Source organism: Coturnix japonica, chromosome 7 (assembly GCF_054131305.1).
Source record: "Coturnix japonica strain WE chromosome 7, WE-NBRP24, whole genome shotgun sequence".
NCBI classification, from domain to species: domain Eukaryota; kingdom Metazoa; phylum Chordata; class Aves; order Galliformes; family Phasianidae; genus Coturnix; species Coturnix japonica.
Genome location: NC_140669.1, coordinates 10,691,134 through 10,707,587, shown reverse-complemented (window position 1 = coordinate 10,707,587; position 16,454 = coordinate 10,691,134). Strand labels below are relative to the sequence as shown.

General features: G+C 38.2%; 1 protein-coding gene across 1 annotated transcript in view; it reads left to right on the top strand.

Moving 5' to 3' along the window:
- GYPC (glycophorin C (Gerbich blood group)) overlaps positions 1 to 15,598 on the top strand; it is a 31,025-nt gene extending 15,427 nt beyond the window's left edge. The window contains exons 2-3 of the mRNA XM_015868810.3: positions 8,016 to 8,066; positions 10,403 to 15,598. Coding sequence (XP_015724296.1) covers positions 8,016 to 8,066; positions 10,403 to 10,599 — 248 coding nt within the window. The 3' untranslated portion in view covers positions 10,600 to 15,598. The remainder of the gene's footprint in view (positions 1 to 8,015; positions 8,067 to 10,402) is intronic.
- The last annotated feature ends 856 nt before the right edge of the window (positions 15,599 to 16,454 follow it).

Sequence of the window (16,454 nt, the reverse complement as noted above, 5' to 3'; positions counted from 1 at the left end):
ATAATATCTTTGTACATAACCACAGGCTTTCACCAGGTTCCAGTTGATTTCTAGGTCATATGACCTGTTATTTAAGCACAAGGTCAAGCCTTTTCATCTCAAAACTAGAAACAGACATTTAGCAGCCTTAATAAACTAATGGCCACATTTCTTTCAAGTCTATGTTTCTTAGAACAAGCTTTCTGCTAGCAGCAGAGACAGAGAAACACTCTTACTTTCGGATGTATGTCTCTATCCCGTAAATCTCACCACTGTATACAGTGACTCACTTCCACAGCATCTCAGATTAGGAATGGAAAGTACATTGCCGCAGCTCCTGTTTACCTACATGCATGACCACTGGAAGGCATGTGGTGGCTGGTCAGTCAGTTGCTGCTAAACAGAACTTAGGATTGCTGAGTCCTTGCTGCCTTTCCTTCACTGCTAGTCTAACCTGGTCTTCTTTTTCTCTCCAGCCTATAGCTTTCATGGAAATTGAGGTAAAGTGTTTGACTTTGCCCACCCTTCCTTAAAAAACTGAATAATTGAGCCAAGATTTCCAAAGGTTGTAAGGACAGACAGACAGGAACAAAGCAAAAATGGCTACATCCCTAGAGAAAGTCAAGGCAAAAATGATGCCAAATGTATTTGAAGGAAATATTACCAAAAAAAACCAAACAAACAAAAAACAGTTCTGCTTGTCTTAGTTGAGGGGACGCATGTTAATGTTTGTCTTCAATCATACCACACCCAGAAAAAGAGTGTGTTTCAGATGTAATCTAAATCTTAAGGAGTCATTAAGGTTATAAAATCAAGCTCAGCAATGTGAAGAAATATGGAGATTACTTTATACTCTGCTGACACCATCAAATGTCTGAAGAATCAAAATTGAGGCTGATAGACCTGTTAGGTACACATTAAAGAACATACTGGTAAATAATTACACACAGTTTAGCTGTCAAACACTCTTAATACATCATGTAACCATCTACACAAGTGAAGGAATTATCAACACATCTTCTCCTAAAAGACCTCTTAGCCTCTGCCTTTCCACTGAAAGGCTCAAATTTTTTGTGCCTTTCTTTCTAACATGTAAAGTTTAAGTCAGTACAACATGCTTTTTCACGGACTGTTTCTCAACTGTTACAAGTAAAGTATCTGTTACTGGTTGTACAAGGGATTTTCACTATATCCATCCTCAGCTACTTTGATTACCTGTGAACATTTGCAACATTTGTGATGGTTAATCAATCAAGCCAGTGATTCCTTTCTAGTCAGTGCATTACTTGGATCCCAGTGAGTGAGCAAATGGCTGTTTTGTTTCCATTTTGATCCAGCAAAGATGACTAGAGCTTGAAGTTGTTGACTTTGGAGGAACGTCAGGCATAAATTATTTGCCAAATTCTCTGGCTATTTAGTGTTTATTTCAAAAAACAAAATGCTCTGTCCTAATGAGGAATGGGGAGATGGAAGGACACATACTGGAAGAATGTCTGATCATGGGCCATAGCTTCTGGATTGATTCTTACCCCATCTCTCACTCCTTCTTTAATGAAGCAATAACAGATCAATTTATCTTCCCCAGCAAGATGTGCATTTCGAGTGTGAGCCAACTTCTTTGTTGAGGAAAAAACTGCCCCCTTCTAAAGGGGAAAAAGCCATTGAAATGCTCATACTGGATGTACTGTGCTTAACTGACATATGAATATGTAGTTGATATTCAGCCACTTTAAGAGAAGGAGCTAAATTACTTCTGCATAAGTCTTCTTGCATAAGCAAGCAAAACTATGTCTATGTACACATTATGTGGCTCAAACTTAAAGGGGTTTTTATTAGCTCTTTCTGGAGATAAACAGATATGCTTGAACTGGCTTTAAAAAAATCTGTGCTGTTTAGATTATGCAGCCCTTTAAACAAATTCCTTAATTTTCAGCCAAAAATTTTATTTCAAAATGTAGACTATTCAGTTTTAAGAAAATCCTTAATTTCCCATATTTTATGATCACTTTTGCCTTTTTCCTTCTTATCATTAAGGGTATCATAACACTACTTTTCTGACAAAATCTCCATCAATGATTTTCCCCAAACACCAAGTGAAATTCAGTTTAACAAAAGAAGAAGAAATCATGTCGATGATGCCGCTGCCAAAATCAAATCTGAACTGCTAAAATTATGTGGCAATACTAATCTAATTAAACTAATTTAATAATGCCCTTTATTCCTCACTGAATTATACAGGTTGGAAACTTTCGAACAAGCCTTGATTTTAATTGAATAAGACTGGACTTTTCCTTCTCAGAATTAATGACAAAGTACTTAGTTAGCTAGGATAGCAAAGGGACTGGGCACAGTGCATTTTTATATTGTAGATATTTTTATCTGCATTATTTAACTCAAATGTGGCACACAGGCCACTTACTTACCCAAAAGATCATGCGGCTGTTGTACCTCACCATTATTATCATTATAATAATTTAATATATAAATGGCAGCCAAATCATTCTGTCTCTCGTCCAGATTGACAGATGAGAATCTGTTCCTTAATTCTGAAAGAACAGCCTTGATGTGTTTCATTATCTAATGGGAGATGGTGATGGCCTTTTCAGCAGAATGTGTTAAATTGATGGGTTCAGACTGATGACCCTTTGGGATAAGAGATGCCAGCTCTGGCTGGGCACTACACACTTACTGCAAATATTAAAATAGGTAATTACTTTTTTTTTTTTTTGATCTAGGAAAAACTCAGTGTGATGCATCTGATATAATAACATAGACGAGGGAGCCACTTAAGCAATTAAGTTTTCAGAAGTTTGTTGTTTTACACATGCAGCCATAGAAAACTAGTTCTAACTAAAGTTTGTAAATTAAATCAGCAAGCTAAGGTTAATAGATTAATGATTTTCTCATGAATGCAATGTGTTGGCAAAACACAAATGTAAGCCAAAGGGCAAGGAGGACATACAATGCTTTCATAAACAAGGGAGACATGAAGGCTCCATTAGATCTTCAGTATTAAATGTGTGGTAAGTAAAATCTTGCATCAGTAATGGCAACAGACATACTAAGACCTGCCTTTGCAGTCAGAAGTGGTCACCACAGAAGAGCACACAAAGAACAAAAAGAGTCCTTGAGGGAATAAAAGTTAAAATATTTTTTAGTATATGTAATACTAAAAGAGAAAAAAATGGAAAAATGATTAAGGATTGAACAGCTGCATTAGCTTCCCAGTGGTATCGATAGATTCAGAAGCTTAAAATACATTACTTAATCCAGTCAAGCAGCATACCATCATCTTCAGCAGAAGCAGTGACGAATGGTTTGAAACCCCACTCAAACTCCCTAGAATAAAATGTGGTCACCCTTTTAAATTAAGACCTTTTTAAGTAAGGCAAGATTTGTGTGATATCTTGTATTATGTCATTTGACACACACAAAAAAAACAAAAATCCCTGAAGTAGAGTAGACTCTTTGTAGGTATTGCTGAGTAAATTAGCTTCAAGTTACAGTTAAAATTCTTTCAAATCAAATCTATGTACGAAAGATCAATCAATAATAATCAATGAAGAGGAAAATCTTTCAACTCCATTTATATGTGGGCTGAATCGTGAACTGGATCTCATTCACTTTGAACATATCTCCTGTTTATCAAAAATCCACAGATAGCTTGTATGAATATTTAAGACAAAACCATGGAAAATTAAGTAGCTGAATTCTCAAGGTACATTTCAGCCTACAGACTGCTTACTCATTGCTTGCTCCATAGTCAGTATCTGGAGTGGCTCTGTGAAGAATATCCCATGGACACTAAACTCAAGCTGGGCTCTTCCACATCTGTAAGGTGAGCAGCAGTGTTTTTCATACTGAGGTAATGTGAGCCTATTAAAGAGGAAGAGTGTGTTTCCTACTCTGCATGCCTAAGAAAGTCCTAAGAAGAGAAGGGCTGCACGAACAAGCTCAGCTCATCGTTCCAGTAGATTGAATGAATTTCAAGTGTTTCTTATGCTACAAACATGCAAATCAAGAAAGAAAGAGGGTTGACCAAGGAAGCAGAGACCAACTTAAGTGTAACTTAGCAGCCAAGACTTCTGAGATTGTAACCACAAGCAGGCAGCAATGGAGCATCATGATAAGGGTTGGCACAGGTATCTATGAATCAGAAGTATAAGCTTGTGGGCAGGAAAATCCTGAAAGGCAGGAGCAGCAGCAGTGCCACTTCAATAGTTTCAAGTGGCTTTGTAAATTATATTGCAAAAGCAGCTTATCACATGTAGATATCTGTATACTTATTCAGCTTGACTCATCCACTACAAAACAGCAGTGTAACTGAACCACAGCTGTAAGGGATTCATTACAATGTAAGTTGTAAGGCTGTAAGCTCAGGCTTTTCTTTATATATTCAATACTGCAGAGCAGTAAACACTCATCCAACTTTGAAGCTTTATCATAGGAAGTAGCAGACACCGAGAAGTCTGAGTTAAGGCATATGTTATCCCATCAGGTTGTCCTTGTGGATTACACAGCAGAATCAGAATAATAGAATATCCTGTGTTGGAAAGGGCCCACAAGGATCATCAAGTCCAACTGATGTAAAGAAACTGTCACAACTGCCAGAAGCATATAACAAAATAAGGCGAGTGCTGAACTTCAAACTTTTCACTTCTTCAAACCAGTGCTCCTCAATAAAAATCAAATGAGAGCAGTAAAGAAAAGAAGTAAAAGAAAAACCACAATTAATAGAAGTTTTATTTCAAAATCATGCCTAGAGGAGAAGGTTTAACAAATTCACTGAAATTCACTGGAAAAATCATCACTGGTTACATTAAAATGAAAGCTAGTTGTACTGGCTTTTTTACCTTTGAAGTCCTAAGCCGAAGATCTACTTGCAGTATTTCAGACTCAGACAATTTCCTGGGGCTTTCAGAGCCTGCTGCCTTCTCGGCATGATTTGATTGATGAGAATGAGGCAGGTAGCAATTGTTGTTCTACTGCAAAATCTTATCTGTAAGCTTAGGGACAGAACTGGAATTTGATGAATTTCAGGTCATGGCACAAAAGCATTTTTCCCCTTCGCTCTGGCTTTTAGAAACTTGCCTTTCTAACAACAGGCAATTTGGTTTCTCTGTTCTATTCTTGATTTAGGCAACCAATTCTGATGGCCAGGGTTTTTATGAAAAACAAGTTTTCCCTTGCTCGTTTGAATTCTGTGTGTCATGGTAACCAATGGCACTAAATAACAACACTGTCTAAACACATTTGAGACCAGATTGCAGCTATGGACAAGGGCCAGTATAACAGTGAGAGGAAGTTTTGCAAGGACAGTTTAGCAGTAGATAACAAAACATGTCCTTGAAACAAAGGAAAATAACCAAAACAGGTGCAATTGCAGTTACTGAAGTACCGACCTTTGAGTGCTCTGAGGGCTAAGAGCAGAATAAAGAAGGAATAAGGTGAACTAGATGGTTTCACCTCAACTCTGGGAAAATGACCTTATTTTCTTCAGTCATTTTTTTTGTAAAAGGTGACACCATTAGAACCTTCAATGGCACTGATACCTTCCCCCCACCTAGAAATATTATTATATTGCCACAGATTCATAGAATTGCTTAAGACCTTTAAGATCGTGTCCAACCTCAATTAACCATACCACCCTAACAACCCACCACTAAATCGTCTCTGCTGTGTATTACATTCCTATTTCTCATAGAATCATTAAGGTTGGAAAGACCAATAAGATCATGTCACCCAGTGCAGCATCTACTCTTTTCTTGAACACCTCCAGGGATGGTGCCTCCACCACCTTCCTGGGCAGCCTGATCCTGTTTTTGGACAAAGCGAAATCTTAAAGGCTGTGAGACAGGTACTAAGGATACCTGTCATCCCTCCCTCATCCTTGCTTCATAACTGATTTCAGGAGTGGACCTTGGAAAAGTGTGATCATTGATGACTGCAGTGTCCTGGTACACCAGAGGTTGAAGCAAAACCAGGTCAAGGACAACTGAGATGACAGCAAACCCATCCTGTGGTAAAAAGTGGATGCACCAAAGAAAAGTAGGACTCACACATACTTGAGAGCTATGCTGAATGAAGCTTCATCACACTGCTAGAGATTTGCTGAGTGGCAGAACATCGTCTGATTAACTGCTAACTACACAATAGGTCAAGCTGGGACCAGCATTCAGCTGAAAACTTAGAAAGTACAGTATTGAAATGAAAACTTTTCTGCAAAGTGATAATACTGTAATTCATTATCAAGAAGCACTTCTGTGCAAAGTACCAGAGATAAGGCACCTGCTTGTTATCTAAACCTGAGAGACACAAGGGAAGCACAGAAAAGAGCTGACAGTTACTCACATACCTTGTTATAATTAAAGGGATAATGATTTGATCCAGAATTAATGTTTGGAAGCAAGCTGTGTGGCTAGGAAAGTACTTCAGAATTCACACCTTTAAGTATTTGATTGTAGTAGAGGAGCTTGCTTCTTTGGCACATAGTATATATTTGTTGTACTAAGAACTACTGCAGTTTGACCTTGAAGTAATTAATCCCTTCTGAGGCACACAGGTTTTGAATGGATGTAGACTTTTAAATTACACAAGGCGTGCCCAGTCCTTCCATCAGCATACAGCCAGAAGAAAACTGGGGAAGGACTTCTGTGGGAGAGAAAAGGTGGTCTTCTCCTTTCCAGAAAAAGCACTGTGATGAATTTACTGAATCTCATCAGTTTGATATGAAACTGGGCACAAGTAAGAAAAAAGCTCCTGAGAGATTTTTCCTTGCAGGGTCTGTCACAGATCTAGCAAAAGAGCCAGTCAGCCATGGTGCCCTTACTGAATTTATGAGCGGATTTGGTATTAGCATTTTTATGTTTTCAAGAGAACTTTCCTACCTGTTGCATGCACTAATGAGGAAAAACTGAAAAAACAAACCAGCTCACCTAAAGCTACTTGCCTTGGTAGGAAACCAACAGCACTTAGAATCGCATAAACAGTACAACAATACACAAAGAGTGTCCTGTCATAAAACCAGCATGGACAAACCCCATGAGTTTTTTACCTCTCCAGACACACATGTAATACACGAGTAAATGGGCTGATACCAGTGATGGAAGATAAGGACAACAAGATTGTATGTTGATCAACTACAGAGGTGCTGGTTAGAAAATACTTATCTATATGAATTTGCTTTCAGTGAAGATTTGTATCAGATAAGGAGAGACAAAATCTCACTACTTTTTAGAATTTACTTTTCCACTCCTCTCTGAAACACTTTGCTGATTCATTAGCTGTTTTGATTGTTTCTAATAAGAATTAGATTAAAATCTTTCATCACCTTAAAGCTTCTCTATCAAATCTCCTACCCCTTAAAACAGTGTGGTCAAATACTTCTCTCTAGGTTTTAATTTGCAAAAATACATTGTTTCATTTTGTTTTTTAAGAATTTATAATCCAGTAATTTGATTTATCAGAACCAAACTCAGACTTACTCCAAACGAGGACTGTGGTTAAAGCCATACACATAACATGATGTATTGTAAGATTAAAAGTAAATGCTAAAATTAAAAGCAGAATATTGCAGGCAAATAAGCAGTAATTGAAATCAGGAGAGCTAATTTGATTTACAAGATCTAGACCACAGTCTGAAGGGTCATAAAGAGAAATGTAAATAGGTGCTAACATTTTTTCTCCTGAAAAAAACAGCCTTTCTGAGAGTAATCACAGTATCTGAATGCCCTTAATTTAATCACTCACTGGAGGATGTTACAGGTAAGTGCTCATAATACACAGTAGGTGTTTCCCTGAGGACCACAATGGTTTGCATAGTGCGCTATTTATTTCTTATCCAGTGTTATGGTGACAGAAAACAGACAATTCTAATGAGGTGTTTTATAAACGCATTTTGCTAACAAGGGATCTTGTTTAAGTTCTGAGTTTCAGAGGTTAAAATAACACAGCACTGCTAGAACAGTCACTGCTGCTGTGTGTGATCCAAGTCCTTTTCCTTTAATTAACTTTTGTATCTTATCGCCTATTTATAGATGGAGACGTTGAGAATTCCTCAGCTGGAGCAGATGTGGCTGTTATTGGAGGTAGGAAGCAGGCTGTACTTAGCAGAACCATTAGAATTAAAACAGCAGGTTGGTTGCTTTCCCGCATTTTGCAAAACTCCTACATTGCTGACAAGACAACAGGAGTGGCACAATTAGAGTTAATTAGGCCAGTGGGAAATCTACTCCCAGAGGGGCTATTGGCAAAGATAACGAGATAAGATAATGAGCACAAACCACTGAGCTGTACCACCTCCATCTATTCCAAAATATCCAAGTGCCCAGTAGCAAAGTCAACCTCTGTTATTTCTCATCATTCCCTGGTCCAAGACTTTCACACAGTACAAACCTGGAGTTGTCTTTGATTTGAGCAGACTAACTCATGCCAGCTGACCCTTTCTTCTTACAGAATATTCCACAGAGCCTATCCTGGTGTTCCATTACTAAACCCTCATGCATTTAAACTAAATACAGTTGTCAGAAGAAGCGAGCAAAGCTATGTTCACAGAGAGAATCCTGTCTTTTTACTTTTATTGTGTTTGTTCATTTCCATGCTAACGCGCTAATTTAAGTTATTCACAAGGGGGTATACCAATCATTAGTGCAAATTGGTGAGGCTCTGCTATATTTCCCTCAGGTCCCATCTCACGTAACTTTAATTTCAGCTTTCTATGAACAAGTAGCAGGTAAATTGATTTGTACTTAGTCCCTCAGGCTTATTAATATTGTGCTATATCTAAAGCCTATTAAAACCTCTTGTGTCAAGGGATACCAGCCCAAAAAACTGATGAAACCGCCACCACAACTGAGACATCACTATAAACCTAAAGTTCTCAGTATGAGCAATTTAATTTCTGCCAGCAATAACTTTTCTTTCCAGAATCAGGCACCATAAAATCTTTGGGATAATGCTGCAGGCATGTTTTGTAAGATAGAGTTATTATTCCTATTCACCTTGCTAATGTTCTGTCCAAACCCCCATCTTCATGTCAGTACAGTACCCAAACTTAGTTTACTGATGCTCTTAAATCTAGAGCTTTGGAGACAACCTCTTGGCTCATATCTTGAATACAGGGAACAAAAGAGAGACACTCTCTACACAGCCATCACAGTCACTGTGGAATAGTACTTATTTCCAGAGAACGATTCATCTGACCAAACACAGGCTTCTATTTCTCTAAGAACAGGAATCATTACCCTCCATTCCACTGACTGCAGAAGCAGCCCAATGGGACTGACTCAAACGGAGCCTTATGTACCATAGATGACTACAATTATTCAGATGAGTTCCTACCCACTGCTTCCTCACAACAGCTTCACAATCCACATATGGGATTTTCCTAGGAATACCCTATTCTGGTGCTTTTCATTGTGTGTTTCTTTAATGCATGGTTTACTCCTTTAATCCCCTGGTCCTGGAGCCACATTAATATAGAATCAGCTCAGTATCATGCACTTGTACAGAATCGCAGCTAAAGAGCTTAGAACATCTAAGTTATACACAACAAGTGCAAGAAAAAAAACAAATCAAAGTTGAATAAATCAGCTTCATAATATCTTGTTTACTTTTAGGATTCTTAAATGATTAATTTGATCTGAGAGAAGGGTGTTCAACTTGTAATTTTTTAGCATGAACTTGTCAGTGGCTCTGGACTTTCACCTTTCACTGTAGAAAAGGGAAAAAAAATGGAAAAGATACTGCAAAGTAAGGACACAAGGCAAACCCAGGACATAAGGTGTTCACTCCACAGCCATTCCTGGAGCTTGGAATTAATTTCCTTTGCAAGGAGTGCTTTCATTCATAGTTCAGCCCCGCATGAGTTTGGGTTACCCATGGATAATAATTAGTCTTAGCCTAAGAGATGGAGAAGTTCTACTTATAATCCCTCCTAGGTGTCACTTTCACATTCATTACCATAAGATTTTCTTAATTTGAGCACAACGTGATGAGACTACAGATAGAATAGAAATAGAAATCAGTACTGCAGGCACATGGCTCCTGCTTCTTGCTGAGTATCCCCCCATTCAGTGGGGCAGGATCAGGCTGCCCACATACTCCCCTGGATATGCCCTGTCACTGGGGATGGCAGGATTGCTCATTTGTGAATGAATTTGTAGTTCCAGTGAATTCAGCTAAATCAAGCTATTGATTTGAAAGAAAGCTAGCAAGACTTTGACCTGCATTTCTGCAGTACGTATATCCCATCTGAGTTCTTCAATTTGTCCCTTTCAGAAACTTTTCTAACCTCAGCCATTACAATTAGTGAACATCTTATGTTACGCAGATATTTTTTTTCCTTTCAAGTAAATCAAGCTGTGATACTTGCCTGTAATATGCTGCTTGTATTATATTACTGACAGTAGTACTTTTCCTCTAGGTGTGATCGCTGCCGTGGTATTTGTCCTCATTTGCCTGCTGGTTGTGATGGTCCGGTACATGTACAGGCATAAGGGCACCTACCACACCAATGAGGCCAAAGGAACTGAGTTTGCTGAAAGCGCTGATGCTGCTTTGAAAAATGACCCTGCTCTCCAAGAAGCTGTGGATGAGAGTAAAAAGGAATATTTCATCTGAGAGGCAAGAACGTCCACGGAGACTTCCCCACGGGAATCAATCAGAAATACTACAACAAAAGTGCCAAGAGATGGATAATATTAGGATGCAGGCAAGCACCCTAATTGAAAAGTATCTCTCTATTTTGTTGCTGGGTTGTTTCTTTTTCTCTACCCACGAAGAGCTAAATGCCAGATACTTGCCTGTTGATTTTATTAGCAACACAGCTGGTCACAGTTGAAATCAATATCAGATAAGAAGAAACAAAATCTCAGTGTGAGTGATACACCAAAACCAGACAAACGATAGCAAATGTCAAGTCTTGACATTTGGTGAAAATAGCAGATGCCAATGGAAAACATCCTCTCAGAGTTAATGATGCCTTCTATGCTGATATTATACAGAACTACCTGAAATTGAATTTCAAATGGTCACAGAACAAACATTAAACTAGATAAAGCTGAAGTAGCTGGAACAAAAATAGCTTTGTAGCCCAGACATCTCCCCCGACCCCTTAAATGTGCAATGTTATTGCCACAAGGGAGTTTGCTTTCTTTGTTTGGGGAGTTTGATTGAGACTTTTTTCTTTTTTTCTTTTTTCTTTTTTTTTAATTTTTAGGATTTTATAAATATAAAAGTCCAAAACACTTTGAAGAAACAAAACTGTTGGAAAACATGGAAAATGAAAGAGTGAAGGATTTGTTTCTAACTTGCTCTGCATGGCAGCTTGAGAACTGCTAAATGTCGGAATTCACAGTGTAGAATATAATAGTCAGTAAACTTACAGATATGATTTCAATTAGTCAGTAGGTTCCCTGCATGCATGCATAAGTAGATACGTATTAAAAGGTAAAGTATCTTGGTTTGAACAGGCCGTTTAAGACAACAGAGCTCAGCCAGATTTCTTTTGAGTAAGATATTTTTGCCTGGGTATTTATTTATTTATTTTGCATTGGAATGTTTATTGAATGCTTGCCAGCAACATCCTGCATTTTTGCAGGAAGAGGAATTCGGTTCTGATGCATGTACTCGTAAGTCTTTTACAAATGCAACCAAAAGACTGCCAGTAGAAAGAAGCTCGTTCAGCTGCATGCCATTGGCTAGTACCGATGCCTCCCTCTGCATGGCCTCTGTACATCTTTTGCATTGTCCTTGATAAGAGCATTACGCTGACCATCAATGCTTTAATATAAATAAATAAATAGAATGGTTGTGGTGGATCATATGAGAAGACCTTATGCCTCACCTAAGAATCAGTGACAATGAGTTTCTTTAACTCAGTAAGCTGGCTTCCTAATTAAAGCCCACAATTAGCTCCGGAAATTGAGTAATTGTTCTCTGTACCTGCTCATTCCCAGCTGCACTGGTGCCCTAAACTACTGAAAACAGAGAGGGATAAATATGTGATAACAGATAAGACACTGATGAACTCCCCTTAACTCAACATTTTTATCTCTCATGTTTATATATATACACATATTTAGAGCAATGTATACATAAAGGCACGTACAACTGTTTTCAAGACACTGTTCCTGATCACTTCTGCTCACTTCTTGGCACCAAAGCATGAAATTCTCCAGGACTCCATCATATACGTTACCAACATCGACCACAAAAGCGCGAACAGATCTGACAAGAAAAGACTGCGAGGACTCAAGTGGAGAACTGGGATACTTTTGTCTTTTCAATCACCATCTCATACTTTTCTCAGAAGCTGAAGGAGATGGACTTTGAACTGCTCTTCAAATCCTAATACCTTAGATCTCAAGTCCCTGCGTGTTTGCATTTTAACCAAAGAACATCAAAATCCTGCCACATTTACTAAACGCATAAGGTATTTTTTTTATAACATACTGCTGCAAAGCCAAATTGTATTCTGTGGCTAAAGTATATAAATTGCATGTAATCCAGAACAAGCAAATATTTTGATATTATGCACCTGCCTATTTTTTTTTTTCCCCAAGATACTTCACTATTTTCATCTTTTCACTGCTTTTGAAAAAGGAGACATTTATTTTTTCCTGGGACAAGCATTGTATAAATTAACTAATCTTAGCTGTAAAACTGAGTTTGTAAAACTGAGGACCCTCCAGTTCCATGTAAATATTGCCTCCAAGGGGAGGCTAAATGGGATGTCTTGAGCTCTGCTGCATTTATCACACAAGGCATGAAAACACCAAAATCCTCTCAAGCATTAGCAGGACCTATAAAAGACTGCCAACCTTTCATCACTTTCTGTCCTCTGTCAGCTACCAAGAACCACCTGATGTAGGTTTGACTGTTGAAAAATTCACTATCGAGCAAAGTACGGGGATCATAGGGAATAAATTCCTTCTTCCTTCCCCAGTCATGAAATTATGCTTTTGCAGCTCGGACCTGCTGATTTTCGACAATGGTGACATACCTGATAGAAGATGGGGAAACATGAATTAGTGTCTCCTTTTGGGAGAAATTAAGTTTTTAAATTACAAAGTGGATTAAGTCAGACTGAGCGTCCACATTTGAACCACAGGGTCAGATTCTCTGGTGACATGATGTGAATTCAGTAGATCTCAGCCAATTCTTACGAGTTCAGTCAACACCAGGCATTTTGTCATTTCATCCCCTACTAAATACAACTACTGGTCTTTGACTATATCCCTTTTTTGTAGCTTAATTAAATCTCTTTATCCCATTTTCTCTATTCATCTGGGCTAACAAACACTACAGCAACAGCTTCCCTAGCAGTAATGAGCCACGTTGAATGTTTGCAGAGCAGTGAATTTGGCAAGAGCTACAGCTTCAGTTAGTTTATTTTTTTTAAACAGTATCCTTTTGGGCTCCAGGTCTTTGTGTATTTAGAAATGACTCAAGCATGCTGAACACAGAGATGGTTTTTGGAAATTTTCTGCTTATTTCTTTTTTCAGGACAAATTTTGCTTTGTAATGAAGAAACCCATGACTTCTGAATGACTGGCACAACTCTAGTGGCCTCATCCTGCTATTTATTTTTTCCTCTCAAACAATAACTCTACTGTCTTGAGTCACTCAATTTAGTTGTAAAAAGACAGCATTACAAACTTCCTACTGCTTTAAGGACTAATAATTAGGAAAAAAATCCTCCTGCAAGCAACATGCTGTGCTAAAGCAAACACTATGTGCAACATTGAAATGTCTTGGTTGACAGCCATAGCTTTTCATCAGCAATGATCAATCAGTTTTAACAATTTGCTTCCTGAACAGGAAAAAGAAGGAAACACTTCATTTTCCCCTCATGTGCTTTTATCCCGTGCTTCTCTACTGCCGCAGGCCCCACTGTCCTGTGACTCTCTGGCACTCCATCTCACCAGCCATGCCTACCCTTCCCATCTGCAATCCCTCAGGCTCCCAGTTAGATCTCCCTTGCCTTCCCCATGGCACCTCTATAGCAATGGATAGGCCATTTACTCATTTCATTATTTTTATCTGTCCCTCTCTGCCAGCAAAGAACTAATTTTCACTACTGCAGACTCGCTAGTTAGTTAAACATATTGCTGATAAACATCTGATATTCACTAAACAAGAAATCTGGACGAGGATTGCTCAAGCAGCCTGGTTTTGTCCTGATGCCTTAATTCCTCATGAAAGGTTGGGGAATACCACTGTGTATTGGCCTCTGCCATTCCAGGTTTTCCTGGAGGCCAAAGTGCCACTGCACATTAATGCAGTCCTGCAAGGGATTTAAACTGACAGCAGTCACAGTAATTGTATATATTTCTTTCTTTTTAGAACAAAAGGACCAAATCATCTTGGGAGACTCTTAATACCATAGGATCCCCCTAGTACTCTCAACGTGGATTTTTCTTTTACATCAAATCTTGACATCATTGAGAGAATGTCACAAAGGGAATATTAAAAGGACTGTTTCCTTTCAGTGGGGAAAGCAAACAAAATGCTGTAACACTTATAGGAGAAGGATATGTAGGATAGCACTGTTAGCCAAAAACATGTGAGGATGTCTCACACAGAGTACAGGAAAAGCTGATGCAACATGTAAATTAGTAAAAAAGATACAGAGTGGGAAAAGGTAATTAGATGACAATAGAGATGGAGAGTACTTTTTCATCAAGCAAAATAGATGGTGCCATTTGGAGAAATCAAAGTGTATTTACAGAAGGCAACTGATGACAATCAATTTCTTAGAATTATATGAGGTGTTTGAATTCTTTGCATGTGCAAGTCCAATCAAAAAATGCTGGTAAATACAAACCAAAAGAGCACCCTTACTAAGTCTATTAAGAGCTGTTTATTCCCTTTTCTAAAACCTTTCAGTAATTCACCTATGAAAGCTTTTGTGTTTGGAAAAAGTAAAAGCTTCACAGCAGCAGTTCATAAAGGAGAGAACACTAAAGAATCTCTGAACAAGCAATGAAAACACATCCAAGGTCTGAAAACACAGCTAGCTGTAAAGGAAGCTAGTGATAGCAAAGAAAAACATACATCCAACTGTATAACAAAGGAATGAAATGTTTATAGAAGTAGAGGTCTTTGCCTGGTTCAAGATAGAGAAATTATCAGTGACTGAAAATAAGGAATCCTTATTCTATGTGACAGTTCTCTGTGTGACTGGGATAAACTCCTCCAAATGCAGTGGGACAAGAATTTCACTCACTGTACCTATTTTTTTCTTGCAAGAAAATTGTCTTGCTACCCATGTCAAGAAAGAAACACTCTAAATTTCAGTAGAAATCCATATAAGAATAAATCTTTCAGCATAATTTCATTTCTTTTCCCCACATCCTTTTTCTGTTATTTTAATCTGTATGTATGGTTGAAAGTGTCTGGTATGTTATATTAAAGCATCTGAATTGCAGCATTGCTATGACAAGAGAGAACACAGCATTCAAAACTCGTTGCTGATTGTCTGTTAAAACTGACTATAACGTTTGTATTTTTCAAAGCTATTAATACAGTGCTAGTGTAAATTACTTTGAATTGGAAAAAAAAGAAGCTAAATACGAAGGAACAAATAACTTTATAATTAAAGTTGTAATTTTCAGCATTTAAGAGACTGTTCTGTTTTTGTTACCTTTTAGAACATCCTGAACTTTGAGAATCACCAATTATGTTGTTTTCTTTGGGATGCAGGTCAAAAAGGATAAGTAGGCTAGAATTGTTCTCAGTAGAGCATGAAAACAATAAAAGGTATACCAGTAGAGCTTGCTTGTGAAAAAGCAAGAGCATCTTTTACTGGATAGACAAAGGAGTCCAAACTTCAAGTATGAAATCAAACAATAGCTCTCTCTGAAAGAGCATTACCCTATGGATGTCAGCATACAGCTGAACACTGATCTATTATCTAAGACAGCATTTGTAAAAACTCCAGGCAGGCTCACAAACACCTCAGAGAAGCTGAGGTAAGAACAAATCTTCCTTGGGCATTTCACATGCCTCAGGACTTAAATGTGCAGGTATGTTCGGGGGTCAGCAGTAGCCAAATGGTTCATTAGTAATGTTCTTGCTGGGAAGATAAGTAGAGGGATAGAATTACTGAATAACAACCACTGTGTACCCCATGACTATCTGGCAGATTATGGAATTTTGACCTTGACTTCAAAACACATCTAACTGTGGGATTTGGTGCCATTGGAGGTGCTTCAGCGATCTAAATCTGTGAATTGGTGATGTTGACAGTGGCACTGAATGGTATGTAATTCCATGAGATTGGCCATTGTCTGTCAAGAAGTGTGTTGGGACAAAAGTCACCCTTTAAGGCTATTCAAGAGTTGACAGGCTTAAAGCAGAAACAAAGTACAAAGTAAAGGAAAAAAAAATCCAAAAAAAAGAAAAGGGGAAATAAGAGTGCTCAGTAGTATGTGACACCACACAGCAGCATCTTACACGCATGATTTCCTTAA